Source organism: Protopterus annectens, chromosome 8.part0 (assembly GCF_019279795.1).
Source record: "Protopterus annectens isolate FY-2018-M chromosome 8.part0, PAN1.0, whole genome shotgun sequence".
Taxonomy (NCBI): domain Eukaryota; kingdom Metazoa; phylum Chordata; order Ceratodontiformes; family Protopteridae; genus Protopterus; species Protopterus annectens.
In genome coordinates, this window is record NC_056741.1 from 744,632,564 (window position 1) to 744,647,779 (window position 15,216).

A 15,216-nucleotide genomic window follows, 5' to 3' on the forward strand; every position below is an offset into this window, starting at 1 on the left:
AAGATACTTTCCAGAGTTTGGGAATATATGGCTCCTGTATGGAGCGGTTGATTAGGATGGAGATGGGGTATGATCAAGAGTCAGTGGCCATTTTTATGAAGGTAGCAGGTAAGTTATCAGCTGCAAGGGTGGTGGGTTTAAGTTTTAGAAGGAGTTTCTTAATTGTAGAGGTGGGGACAGATGATAGAGTAAAGGAGGGAGTCTTTTCCAGTTGACTGGTTTGGGTATGTGATGGAGTATGATTGGTTAGCTGGCTGGATAGAGCCAGGATGAATTTTGTGAAGTGGTGGTTAAATTGAGTGGCTATGTCTAAATTACTATCTGTAGAGTTTGGAGCTGGAATAGTGGTTTTGCCTGGTTTTAGTAAGGAGTTAATAGAATGCCAGATTTTTTGTGGATTTTTAGGTTCATAGGTTCATACTAGGCTATCTGCCCTGGGGCAATTATAAGCCTAGTCCGATTCTGTATGGCTTACGCCACCCCTTGATTTGAGTATACTGTGCCCTTTTTAAGGTTTAGTTTACTGTGCCTCTGTCTAATAGTGACAAGGGAGTAATCCCTGGGACAAACCTATGATCCCCCATCCACCTATCGAGATTCTTCTTGAAGAGATTCAGTGAGGTGCTCTGCCTCACATGAACTGGAATTCTATTCCAGAGCGAAGGGAGTACTTTTGAGTATTTGTTTGGGCATTGTGGAAGTAGTTTTGTTTATTTTGTTTAGTTTGAGTCTTGGCCTGATTTCTAAGCTGTTGGTAGTTTTGCTTGGAACTGGTGGTGTTTTCTACTTTCCAGATTTTCCAGGCTTTATCTCTGGCTTTTAGTAAGGCTCTAGTGTCCCTACTTAGCCAAGGTGCATAGTTAGCTTTCACTCTAATTTTCCTACTGGGGGTGAGTTTGTTAAGAATGTTAATAAAAGTAGTATTAAAGTAGTCAACTGCCTGGTCTAATCCAAGGGTTTGTAGTGGTCCCCAGTTACAGTGGCTGAGAACAGTACTGAGATAATGTAGGGTAAGGTTGCGATCCCGTATTAGTTTGTAAACAATGGGTTTTGGTAGGTTGGAGTGTTTGCATAGTAGGAATGTAGGGAGTTGGTCACTGAGACCATCTGGAAGGCAACCTACCCGGTAGTTCTGTTTGGGGTAGTTGATCAGAGTCCAATCAAGAATAGATTTTTTTTTTCGATTTTTTTTGAATTGTGAATGGATAGTAAACTGGGCAGTAAAGGACTTGTGTTTCCATTCAGCTCATAACATAAACCATGCTCTGATGTAGAAAAACTAATAGCACAAAAAGAATACAACAGTCTGCATTTAGCACTACTATTTGCTGATAATGACAAATACTGAAATGAGTTTCTATTTTATAAACTATGTAATGAAGTCTGAAACATCTTTAAAATAAACGCATCTCTGTAATAGCAATATGTCATGCTGATAGGTAAGTTGGGATTTAATACACACTTACCTCATTATGTTGCACCCTTGGTGAGGGGGGGGGGTTGTGCAGTACTATCATTTATGCATAAATCTTGCATTGTCCACACCTAAGTGTAAGCCATTGCTTATAGACCACTTTGACCTTCACAGGCTGATAAACAAAACTTGAAAACATGAAAACAATAATCCTGCATTTATGAACATTTTTTTTCTTTATTTCTTCCTGATGGAATGACTAGCAGATTGATGAATACGTGGATCATTTTTTTTTATGTAAGAGTTAAGATCAAAGCAAAAGTAGGAAGAAGCAATAAGAATTTAAAACCGCTATGTGCTGTGAACCTCAGATTATGATATAATATCCTTTGTTCTGTGATTACTAATCATTGACTTACCTTTGTTAATCTTCCCTAGTAAAGCAGCTTCCAGGTACTTGATATTGTCCTTCTTTGAGTAAATTCCAAACAGCACCCCTCCTAGCTTAGGGGGCAGTTTAATGGTCGCAACTATATACATCTCATTAACAGTCCACGTGGCTGTTACAATGTTTTCCAGTGCCGCTTCCATCAACTTCATGTCGTTCAACTTCAGGAGATCGATAACTGTTGAAAGGGGAGAACAAAATTAGTAATCCACACAGGTTATTAAACAGACTACATATTAGACTAGAAAACCCAGTGAAAGGTTCTCCCAGCCTTGAAAACGCTCCTTCTCACTACAAGCTTGCACCCTTATTTTGCAATTAAGATTACAGAAAAATATTTTTGCAGTATGTTCATTAAGGTTGATTACTTTATTTTATTCACCAAAAAGAATATATTATCCTTTATACATTTCTACTAGTATAATATTTAGGTTAGGTAAAATAAAAGTTAGTAACACACCAAAAATCCCATGTGTAAACTACAAACAAAACATGGGGCCAGTCACATCTTCACAGTTTACTGAACTCCGGTTTAGTGAGTTTGTGTAACTCACATAAAAGACTTGATACTTTACGATACGCATTACATTATTCTTTTACCAAGCAGTCATGTGACTCTTCAAATTACAAATCAGCTGACTTTTTAAATAACTTAAAAATATACACTGATACTATTACATAATTAAATACAAATAATCTTTTTATTGTAATAATAAAGACGGTAAAAATAAATAAATATTTATAATTCTGCCACTGTCATTCTGAGAATGTTATTACTAGATTATTTATCTTAATTTAGTCCCAGGGAGGTGTTGCATTTAACAGTAACTGTGAAAGCAGTTCCTTGTACTCCAATGTACTTGCCCAACAGCTACTCCTCAGAGAAACCAATAATTTATCACAAAAAATAGGAAGCTATAAAAATTACTGCATTTCCCAAAATGCTTATATAAGATTTTGGTAGGTACTTTGTTTTTAATATCGTACAAGTGTACATATTTTCTTGGGCTAAATTACCTTTTGGTTTTGCCAATGTAAAATGCTTGGCAAGTCAGTCTCAGAGTGATAGTGGCAAAATTATGAACATTTATTTGTTAAGTTAAGAAGTCAGCTGATTTGTAATTTGAAGGGTCATATAACTGCATGCTAAAAGTATAAATGTAAGGTATGTCTTTAAGCAGTTTTTTATGTAAGTTAGTGCTAGGTCTGAGTTTAATAAACTGTAAAGATGTGACTAAGTTAGTGCTAGGTCTGAGTTTAATAAACTGCAAAGATGCGACTGCCACTGCCCACATTTTTTATTTTATGATATTTAGTTCAAGTGGAGGTAGTGCCGTTAGCTTGTTCATGAGACTCCAGGTTCACCCCCTCACTAATTTTTTTTCTGTAAACCATGAGTACTTAACCTTGTAGCATTACTGTCCTCTTTAGACAGAGCTTCTTATTCGTCCAGTGTAGAAATTGATTGCATATTCACAACCATGTGCCCAGATAAGCAGTAAAATACAAGGTACCTCTGTCAGGCATACTTGGACACATTGAAATAGTTCTTAAACAGTTAAATGTACACAGAAGTATCCTTCTATATTAATAAAAATGCATTTCCCATTAGAAGTCATACAAACAAGAAGACTGTGTCATGATCTGAGGCTAAAACTGGCATGCTGCACTGTTTCTGAGCAACCTTATATTTCACCATCAAATACAAATTTATCAATCTTTTCAGAATTTGGGCTTCCTGAAAGTGGCCAGTGGTATGTGTTTGACAGCATTTAATTGTGTATCTACATTTGCATAAAATAAAAGTTGTATGTAACAATTTTCCTTCTCTGAGGTACCACTTCAGGAAGTAAATAAGACAAAGAAAACCAAAATGAAACATGAGACATGGTACAGGTAAACTATATTCAGATTTGCAAGCAGCAAGTGAAATTTCACACAACCTTTTAATCTGAGATTAGATGGCAAATTAAGTCATTAACTTTAAATATTTTTTTGATGACCCTAGCTTTAGAAATTAGGTCAAATGCAACTGTAAATGTTATGGAATGCATCTACAGATAAACTAAGAAACCTCCATTACCAAGTAATTTTCACTAGGGTAGAGACTTGCGTAACAAGCAGGTTGTAGCAACTCCTACAGGAATTACCTTTCTTCTTCCTAACAAATGCAAGGTAGTATCTTGTGGTTATGCTTTGATAGTTGTTAGTACCTCATAATGTGCATTTCCTCTTGAGAGCATAAATATGCTAGGAAGGCCATTTGCTGTAAGGTCTGGCATTCTCTCCAGATGACTTCTTGCAAATGCCATTTTTGTCTTCACAGTATGACTAGAGTCATGCCTCTACTTACTGATTTGTTTTGTTTGCCTGCTTTATTATCTAGAAAGATCCTACTTGGCAAAAAAAAAAAACCCTTACAGAGGAAATATTGGGAGAAAAGCTCCAATTGTTTTCAGTGAAAATGATGACAGTGTTTGTATGGGCCGTACCAAAATAAATGGGCTAGGGGAATGGTATTTCAAATCTAAAGCATTGTCAATGTACATGCATTCAGAAGCAGAGCAAGAGAGAGACACACACATTCTGGTTATACATTTAAATACAGAAGAGATACAGAAGGACAAGATGCAGTATTTTTATCACTCAGGGATGAGAACGAGGAAGTATAAGAAAATACAAATGTGTTTATATTAACTATTCTTCAGACATGGAGACATGGCATATATTACATATGAATTATCTACATTATATGTAATGCAGGTTGGGCGCCAGGCTGGCAACTCTACACTGTAAAACTCCACTGCCAATCATGAGCGGACAGGTGATCCGCTGTGGTGACCCCTAACCGGGAAAAAGCCGAAAGAAGAAGATATGTAATGCATGCAAGTATATGAGCCATGGTTAGTCTACAGGAATGGGTCTATATCACTTCAGCAAAGTGACAGTTCAGTGAGCGACATTTCATCAGAAATGCCGTTCAGCAAAATCCGCTCTTGTGGGGGACTGCCCCCCCCACTGTAAAAACTGGACGTGAATGAGGGAGCCCTCTCATTTGGATTCATTTATGGGAAATTGTTGAGACTTTTGCTAATGTACAATACAAGCTGAAGTAGGTTTGCCCTGGAGAAGTCCTTAAAGCCAATTTTACTTGTTGGTAGAATGTCACTTGGTATGACAGAGAAGGCATCTAATTTATAGTCAGACTTGACCAGGGATGAGGAGATGTAGGGTGGGGTACATGATGAAGTTGGGGTTGTGGTCAAGGATCTTAGAGCTTCTAGTGGCTAGTTTTACAATTTGTTCCAGCACGTTGATTTTTAACAAAGTCTAAGAATCCCAGAGCATATACATTTTTAGAGGGAAAGGAATGCCAATCACTGCTTGAGTAATTGAAGTCCCTTAGCAAGAAGGCATTTCAACTGATATTTTACCCCTCAATGGTGTTAATGCAATTTCCATGACCTCTGGAGGACATTGATGGGGACCTGTAGCTAGCACTGAAGTGATAGTTCAATTTGTTAAGGGCAATTTGGATCTCTAGGAGCTCCAAGTTTGGCTCGTGAGTAATATGAGATGAGGCGATTGCATTTTTGATAATACATATGCTCCTCTATAGTACAGAGCCCTAACTAGGATGGGAAGAAGGGGTTGTCTGCCTTGAACACAAGTTATTAGGTGGCACAGTCAGCATCTGCCAACGGGGTGAAAATTCAATACCAGCATTCATATAAGAAGCAATGGGTAATACTGCAGCCTCTTTAATGAATGTTGATACTGCACTTGTTAGCTCATTATAATAGTATATGCAGCAATCAGCTTGCTACAGAGACCTTTATCTTTATTATTACAAACACTTACAGAATATTTTCAAAAAATCTTTACATTAAGCAACAACTAGATAGCAAAGAATGTTAAAAACTTTTCAAGAGCATAAAGTAGCTGTTCAATGCAAACCTGGAAAATTTCTGCACGTTGCTGATATCTTCAGAAGAGCCTATTTAAGTGAATGCAATGAAGAGTGGTTGGAAGACTTGAAAATCCTCAGAGCCATGACTTAATTACCAGCTAAAGCTAAGAAACTGCAGGAACTGAAAGACAGCATGTGAGATGATATGAAAGTCATAATATCTGTGAAGCAACTTTATTAATTAATTAAGCCATAATAAACGTTCACTGAGGAATTATCCTAAATACAAGGTGTGTTATCATTCCATCTTAGCTAGGGCATCAAATACTGCCAAAGGTACATAAACCACATTTTGGAATGTTCAAGTTTAAAGAGAAAGACAGATAACATCACGTATTGGTCCAATATGACCATGCAAATAGAGCAGGTAGTGTAGCATTGTATCCCTTGCGGCATGTATATGCACCAAAATCAGAAAGGGGGAATCAATACCCCAAAAGATTACAATGTTGCCATGGCTAGAGGTTTGACTGCCTTACTCCATTACAGTGAGCTCACTCTTCTACTGTACATTGCCTACTACTGTGAATATCCACTGGGTACTCAGCTCAAAGATTACTACTGTGAATATCCACTGGGTACTCCGCTCAAAGATTACTACTGTGAATATCCACTGGGTACTCAGCTCAAAGATTTGACGGCTACCTCAGGAATCAATGTGCACAAATCAGTATTCACAACAATGTCAGACGACAGTTTGCAGAGTTCAAAAATGTTCCAAAGCATAGGAATTTCAGCATGCTATGTCATGTCTAGGGTACCCACAGTGTAATGAACATGTTGTGTGATTCAGACTGTAATTAATAGTCTTAAGGAATGTAATTCTTTGAGTGAAATGGACTGTTACTTAGCACTGCCAGAGTGCCACAGTACTGTACTGCTAACGGTACAACTGTCATTGTCTCAGTTACTGAGGGGGAGAACAGGGAAGAATGAGCCACCAACATTTTCATTATTGGCACCAGAAAGCAGAATATAGGCAAAATAATTCCTACAGAGAACCCAACTTGAAGCAGAAATAATTCTATGATAGAGGTGCTAATAATTTGTCATTACTGAAAGGAGTAAGGCTTAGAGTAATAAATCAGAATCCTGGTCAAAAGTTTCAGATCCAAGTAACTGGGACAGCTTGGTTCAAGAAGATACACATGCAACTATACAGACAAAACTCACAGGCATCTGTCAAGTGAAAGAGACTCCGACTCAAGTGAGCAGTCCCAATCAGGAGCTCTCTGAGACAGAAGGAAGTTATCAGTTAATCAGTCTTCAGTTAGTAGGACAGCTAAAAATACAGGATTAAATGTAGACCCTACCAGTGAACCATCTACTGAATCTGTATTCTCTACCTCCTATCCTACCTCTCAAATATCGAGAATTTTGAATAATGAATTGCAAGACTGCTTCCCAGCCAATTTTATGCTTCACTTTCGTTGCATACATTTTTCTGTATGTACCCTCTGTAACTGTACTTGATTATCTGTCTTAGGGGATTCCTATTACCTGATCGAATGTTTAGGTTAGCAAATACCTAAAAGTTGATCTCGTAACAGCGAAAGCAAAAAAACGCGAACTGCCGATTTAACGCAGGGAAAGAATTCCCTTGGCTGTTATGTGGATTTTGCCCCTTTCCCCACTGTAGAGTAATCTCGGAGTTGGTATATTTAGTTGGGGGTGGGGGGCTGTGTGGGGGACGAAGTCCCCCACTTCATTTTGGATTCAATTTTTTTTTTGCAGCCGAGGGATTTCATTCCCTGCATTAAATCTGCCATTCACTGTTTTAATTTTTCGATATTACCAGATCGACGTTTAGGTATTCACTAACCTAAATGTTTGATCAGGTAATACAGATGCAAGTTAGGTGCTCTTTATTACTCTTAGCTTCTCTTTCACCCACAAAATAATATTAGACTTCTTCAGAAGAAAATTTATAAATAAAGGACTTAAACTGTTGCCAGTTCTATTACATGACACTCACTTGCCTTGATATACTGACAAAAATGAATTAACAAAATTAATATGTAAAACTTTGCATAAGCCGCGGTGGTGCAGCGGTAGCATTGTTGCCTTACAGCAAGAGGTTGTCCCATTCGATTCTCAGCTTGAGCGCCTTCTGTGTGGAGTTTGTATGCCCTCCCCGCAGTCGAGTGGTGTCCGAAAGACATGCGTGAATGGGGGTGCCTTCGTTGAAGGTTGGCACCTCGGCACCATAAAAATCTACTGCCAATCATTAGCGGACCAGAGTTCCGCTGTGGCGACCCCTAACTGGGAAAAGCCGAAAGAAGAACAATATGTAAAACTATGCCCTCTCTAAGCACTGTAGAAGAAATTGTAAGCACTGATAAAAGAGGAACTAAATTGACTTAGTAAAGTCTAAACAGTGCATTTCAAAAATTTAAGAATGTAGAAACATTAACTAAAAGTTATTGTGGACAAGGCTGCATAGTTGTGCTAATAAATCTTCCATGAAAGCTTTGTAATGGTCTTATCCACATAGAAGTTGTTACAGCTAAAGCACCTAGCTACATAAAACCCTCCTGTAGAGTTTCAGGAATAATGTGCCCTGGCATGATTAAGCTAATGGATTTTTCATATTTCAAAAGATAAGTGCCAGATCCAGTCTGTCAGGGGAAGGGAGAACAATGACAAGTCAGATGAAAAGATAATGGGACTAAAAGCTTTTTCTGAATTTAAGAAAACACATCAACATTATGCTTGTGGCAAAATTTAGGAAAATAATTGCAAGACCAAGACCCTCTTTAAGAAGACTTGCTAAACTTCAGATATGAAGTGATTGAACTGGTAATCAGTAGCCAGTGTAAAAAATAATTCTAGAACAATACCAGGAAGAAGAAATATACTGATACAAAATAAGATAAAAGCAATCAGGTTATGATGTTTCAAGCACCAATACATCTAGACTTGTTATTTAGACAGCTGGAACAAATCTTTACAGAAATTAAGGAGTTCAGAATCTTAGAGAAAGTGAGGCTCCCATACACCTCAGAGAGTGCAAAATGAATGAGTTTCTGTCTGGTAAAGTTCAGCTTGCTGATGCTGAACTCTCCAATCATTGTTCTCTATAAAAAAATCACAGCTGGTGCAGTTTCTAAGTGTGCAACAGCAGCAAAATTCATTTGTTTTAACAGATTTATCATTTCTTTATCTTGGCTTCAAACAGAATCAGTAGATATAAGTTTGGGGGTGGGGAAAAGTGGAAGATTGCCCCCAACACAGGAGGTGCAGGGGACCTTCGTTCCTACAAAAATGTTTAATTATAATTAATGTCTTTCACTGAGTTGAATTCATAGCCAGTTGTGCTCATGGAGTTGGTTCGTTGTCGAGTTGTAGCTCTGTGATTCATAGTGGAAACAAAAGGGGAGACAATAACTGCAGCAATGATTTTAGTTGCCTAGATACCAGAACACTGAGTCCAAAGGTAGAGTACTCAGGAGCTGAGCATTAAGACCTCTTGTCCTCTGACAAACAATGAGACAATGGAGAACAGTTTAACTTAAAGGAAAGCAAATAACTGTGGAATTGATCTGTCTGAGGACTAACAGTAGCAAAAAAATTGAAAACAACCAGATGAAATCTCCTATAAAGAAGAATACCTTCTCACCACTGAATCTAGTATGGCTATTGCAATAAATGTCTGAGGCTTATTCATTTATCTGAGTCCACTAAACATCACTGTTTAAATAAAACTAAGAGATGATCAATCACAGAAAGAACCACATTTTTTTATTCCACACATTAACCTTTAAATTAGTGATTGAAAAATACTGTTCCCCCTCTTAAAAACATCCTCAGGGTTCATAACACAAAGTCTGGCCTAGGACATCATGATGCCACACGGACCTTTCTTTACCTTAGCCTGCATGGAAAGCTGCTGTTGTTGTTGTGTCTTTTGGCTTTTCCTGGTTAGGGGTCACCACAGAGGAACTCCGGTCCACTAATGATTGACAGTAGATTTTTACGTGCCAAGTTGCCAGCCCTGACGCACAACTTTCAACGAAGGTACGCTCATTAACGCATGTCTCCACACAGAAGACACTCTAGCTGAGAATCGAATGGGACAACGTCTTACTGTGAGGCGACAATGCTCCGCAGCACCACCACCTTAGCCTGCATGGAAAGTACCTTCTGTAAATCAGCCCCTGCCTTGGGGAATAAAATGTCTACTTAGCTAAGAACCTTTAATAACATTATGCTACTTAGAAAACTGCTAAAGGCCTATCTGTCAATGGAGACAAGGTGTGCCTGCATCACAGATGCCATGCATCCTGTTCCCTGATACTGACATTAATTTTTCAAACCATTCAGTGTTGTAAATAACAAACCATACCGACCAACCTCTTAGCTTTCAAAGTCATAGAAGGGAGCCAACAGAACTCATAGCAGAGAGTACAAAATCATAACACTTCAAAACTTGCTTATGTGTAAATTCATGCACCCTAGGTGAGAGCATAATGCCTAAATATGTCCTCTCGGGGAAACACAACCTGTAGAATTAGTATCCGTTCTACAAACTGCAACAAAACACCACAACTAAATACTGCTGAAAGTCTAACACTTTAAATACAAGCACCTATCAATCTCTGTGCCATGTTAAAAATGCAAGCAAAAGTATATGCTGCATATATATATATATATATATATATATATATATATATATATATATATATATACATACACACACACACACACATATAAGAAGAATGTCAATTTAGTGTATGCAAAAAGCAAATGTACAGCGCATTCCTTTCACCAACAAAATGGAACAAACTACTTAAATGATGCCACCTCCATATATCCAGCATACTTACAATGTGAGATGAGTTTGTGCATGGCTCTAACCATTGTACAAACTACTTAAATGATGCCACCTCCATATATCCAGCATACTTACAATGTGCAATGAGTTTGTGCATGGCTCTGACCATTGTACAAACTACTTAAATGATGCCACCTCCATATATCCAGCATACGTACAATGTGAGATGAGTTTGTGCATGGCTCTAACCATTGTACAAACTACTTAAATGATGCCACCTCCACATATCCAGCATACTTGCAATGTGAGATGAGTTTGTGCATGGCTCTGACCATTGTTCTCTCAGTTGTGAAGGAGTATAAATGTGGCTGCTTCAAGGAGCTGACATAAACAGCCATACCCACAGATTTGGCTACATATTTAACTTCTTGTGTAACTTTTAAACATGCCAAATGATACTGCTTACCATCTGTAAGTGTAAATACAGAGATGTTGAATCAGGCTGCTTTCAGTATTTCAGTTAAATGTTTTTTTATAACAATAACAGTAATGGGACTCATTCACCTCTGCAAAAAGAGGTAAAGATGGACAATTCACCCTGGTGCTACCCTTCCAGAGGTCTGCAGCATTCACAGCCCACAGAAGCAATAAGTATAACCACAATGAGTACATATAAATCCTGACAGCATGATTGTACCTGCACTACACCACTGCCTCCTGTCATGCAGGTTAACATGCTGACAGATACTGAACGAATCATTGCACTGTCAATAAGCAAAGGTCCTACTTTTCATTGCCTCCAATACAACAGGAAACGGATTAGAAAACAAGTAACTCTTTTTGCCTTTTCTGTTTCTTCAGAACAGGTTGCCATTGCTAATGTGAAATTTAAAATGCCATATTTTGGCAAGATTATTCTCAAACATGCACCATCATCCTATTTACTGGCTCTGTATAGCTGCATAAAATGAGACATGCAAATTGCTGGTAGGGATAAAATGCTACTCACGAAAAAATGGATTAGCCCAATATCATACAGTACCATTACCCTTTCTAATGTCACTCAAGTGGTACTAAACACATAGCAGCATCTGCTATTGGTTCATTTGACCATGGTGTACTCCAAGAACCCACTCTCTCATTGGCTCTAGAATTGAACCAATAAAATCATTGCTTTCTGAGGTCAGATTGGAACAGTGTAGCAGATGTGCTTTGGGAAGCTGAATGCAGAGCAGTTGAGAGGTATGTATTAGCAGACTCTATAGCATATAGTTGGTTTCATTATATTAGTGTAAAAATATATCTCTGTATATTATAAACATTTCTGATATACTAAAGTTGTTAAACTTAGTGCCTTTTGAGTTTGGTATTAGCATTGTGCTACATGTGAACTAATATACTTTTGTGGTAAATTTTACTGCAGCTGTTCCTCAGAGGTACTGCTGACTGACTAAGGCATTCTACATATAAAGTTCACTACTATAAATGCTAAACTTTTCCTTCCAGCTTTACTGACTGGTGTTATCTACTACATTACTGATCAATAATAGTGGTATAATTAATGGGTGAAATAATTCTTATATTGCTGTTCATTTGAAAAACAAATTGTTTCTTTCTTTCTTTATTGTTTTATGTATATTCTGAAACATTGTATAAAAACTTCTACTACTGTCAAGCAGTGTCATTTACTGTCATGTTCCATGCCTTCGTCATCTGGCCTGGATCATGACTGAAAATGGTCTTTGGATCAGATCTCCTACTCAGTTAACAGATGTTAAATAACTATATAAATAAATAAGGCACTGGCCACATTAACAGGGCTGCTGCAAAACACCACATACAAACATGCTGCTGGACTGCAAGGCATGTTTGGCTCATATGTGATACGACTGACTCAAATGTGATACGATATTGGTTCAATCAGAATGGCCTTGCAATAAAGATTCTTGGATGCCCTTACAGAATATTTGCAGACTCTGTGACTTCTTATTTACCACTAATAAAACAAGTAAAATACCTGGGAGCTTAGCATTATTTTTGTTGTTTGCTCCTTTCCTTAACCTGGATAAGAAATGTATTTCATCTTTCCAGTAGCATTCTTTAAGATGTAGCCCTATATTTTTGGAGTTTGTGTATGCGAATTGATATGTGCTGGGGAGCTAATATGTTAAACGTTAGTAAAAAAATTGGATAAAAGGCATTTTGTCCATTCCCCTTTTCCCAAGAGATCTTCTCTATAGTCTCTATATGGAGTACTTCTATCAGCTGTCTGAAACACTGACATTTCCATGGTGCTGAATCACTGGATAAGTACCTTTAAGCTAAGATCCGTACAGCTATTTTCATTCCTAATTTAAGAAGGAAGTAGATTCTGATTGGTTGAGGCAATCTCACTGAAACATATTTTCACTTGTACTGAGAGCAAACTTGGTCCTTTTTGAGTGTTAAGGCATCACTGCAAATAGAGTGTCTGGAGCAGGGAGGTACTGGCTGAGAGGAGTCTGAGGGTAAGATTTGAGAGGAAGAATGTGGCTTGAGGTGAGAGTGAGTTAGTTAACGTTTTTAGCTTTCAACCTCTTACTGCAAAACATCTGGACAAAGCCAAAAATAATGAGGGGACAAAGCCCAAAAATAGGGACAAATTTTAAATATTGTTCTTATAAAAATAAAAAGTTGCTAGAATAAAAGGTCTTCTGTTACAATGCATTTTCTAAAAGATATGAAGTCTGAAACTCAAATGTCTGTTATTATTCAGTGAATTCAGTCTTCACTGATTTGTCGTAAAAATTAAAAAAATTACAAATTTTATGAGGAACAAACAAAAAATGTGGGGCAGAAATCTGGACATTCTACAGAAATCTGGACAGTTGACAGGTATATTTTCAGTGTCAAATTATAATGTTAAAATTTGTAGATACACTTCCCTCTGAAATAACTTTGATTTACTGTTCTTTGGAGGAATGTAGTGTTCTGGGAGGAGTTTATTACCACATTTAGTAATTAATATTCTATTTTTGGGATTAATACAGCAGTTTCAATGATCTTCTGGAGTTAAAGCTGAGCAGGTTTGAAATTCTGTAACGTGTTAATTTGGTGTAAAACTTTCGCTGCAATGAAATCTACATGTTGTTTAAATGAAGGTGGGGTTAAGCCATAGTCATATATACTTCCTGGATGTGGCATGATCAATTGGAGAGCTGAAGAGATGTTGTAGATGGACATTCTGCTTTATTAAGACACTATGAAGTACCGGAAACTATACTTTTGGTAGTACTGATAGAGAGCTTATTGTTATGTACCTATTTCCATTTCTTTAGAAGGTCTTTTGCAGTAGGTATTGGACCTGTTCACTTTTTCTGCCTGATTTCACAAGAATTATATCATGAGTGAACACGGTTATGAACCCTTGGGGAATGTGGCTAATAAATCTTTTATACAAAGGGAGAAAATTGTCAGCCCTCAGGCAGATCCCTGTGGGCCATCAGTTTAGACAGCACACATTTACTGCCAAGTCATTAAAAACAGCTGTGAAGTTTCTGTCATGGAGGTATTTTTTTAGAACAAGAGGTTTTCTGAAAAGCATCATAGTCTCCATAGATACCACTCCCCTTCCTGAATCATCACAGTCTCCATAGATACCACTCCCCTTCTTGAATCATTAGTCTCCATATCTATTGTCTGTTTTTTTCAAGCTTTCCAGACTAAGTGTACAAAGTGAATACTCAGATCTTGCAGCAAACACTTACATCAGCCAAGAAGTAACAAACAAAGATGGGGACCACAACAATCAAGTGTGGGAGGGGTTTCTTCCAGCCACATCTAGACTATCAATCAAACTCAGAAACTGGTGCCTGCTATGTACTGTGAAGGGACAAAGCCACGGACTATGTCTCAGATGACCCAGCTTTGATAAGCAGCTGAAGTATGCAGCCATTGCTGGCTTGCCCATCCCAGTCGACAGTAACAGAAACTTCTTTTGGAGGAGGCCCCATACTGCAGCTCCTGCAACCTGGGACTCATGAAGCACAAGCCCGCATATATTGTATACACATTTTACAGAGAAATTATGAGCGTGTAGAGGTCTAACCTCACACAGGATGCAGCAAAATAGGCATTACACCACCCTTTCTGACCAATGAGGTCAGTGTTAGGAATAAAACAAAACAAAAGATAAAATCTCCTAACCCCTATTAATGACAACAATGATCCCTGGTTCTCTTGTCCAATTCCCAGTGTCCTAGAAACTTGGTAGTATGGAGGAAATGAATGGGCCAAAGGGGATAGGGGATAGGGGATAGTGGATTAGTGTTTTTAAAAAATCAGTACCTGATTACGGGACTTGTTGTGTGCTGTATGTTATGAGGGCATTTACAGGTTAGCATGCTCATGTCCTGATCTCTGAAAAGATAACTCATCCCCTCCATCTTGCATATAATTCTCTGCTGTTTGACCCCAGGCTCTGCCAGAAGTCACAGGGTAGTGCTACCTTCCAATATCTCCCTCAAGAGAAAAGAAAGCTGGCCTAGAGTTACTCAGTTTTTTCTATCCGGTAGCCATAAGTGGTCAATGCTAAATAATGAACCTGAGCAACAGTGGCACAAGATGGACAC

General features: G+C 38.0%; 1 protein-coding gene across 2 annotated transcripts in view; it reads right to left on the reverse strand.

The window, feature by feature from the left end:
* The window catches only part of THBS3 (thrombospondin 3), a 948,644-nt gene that overhangs the window by 780,039 nt on the left and 153,389 nt on the right, over window positions 1-15,216 (reverse strand). For both annotated transcript variants that reach the window (XM_044080201.1, XM_044080202.1), the window contains exon 2: window positions 1,834-2,040. In XM_044080201.1, the coding sequence (XP_043936136.1) occupies window positions 1,834-2,040 (207 nt within the window). The remainder of the gene's footprint in view (window positions 1-1,833; window positions 2,041-15,216) is intronic.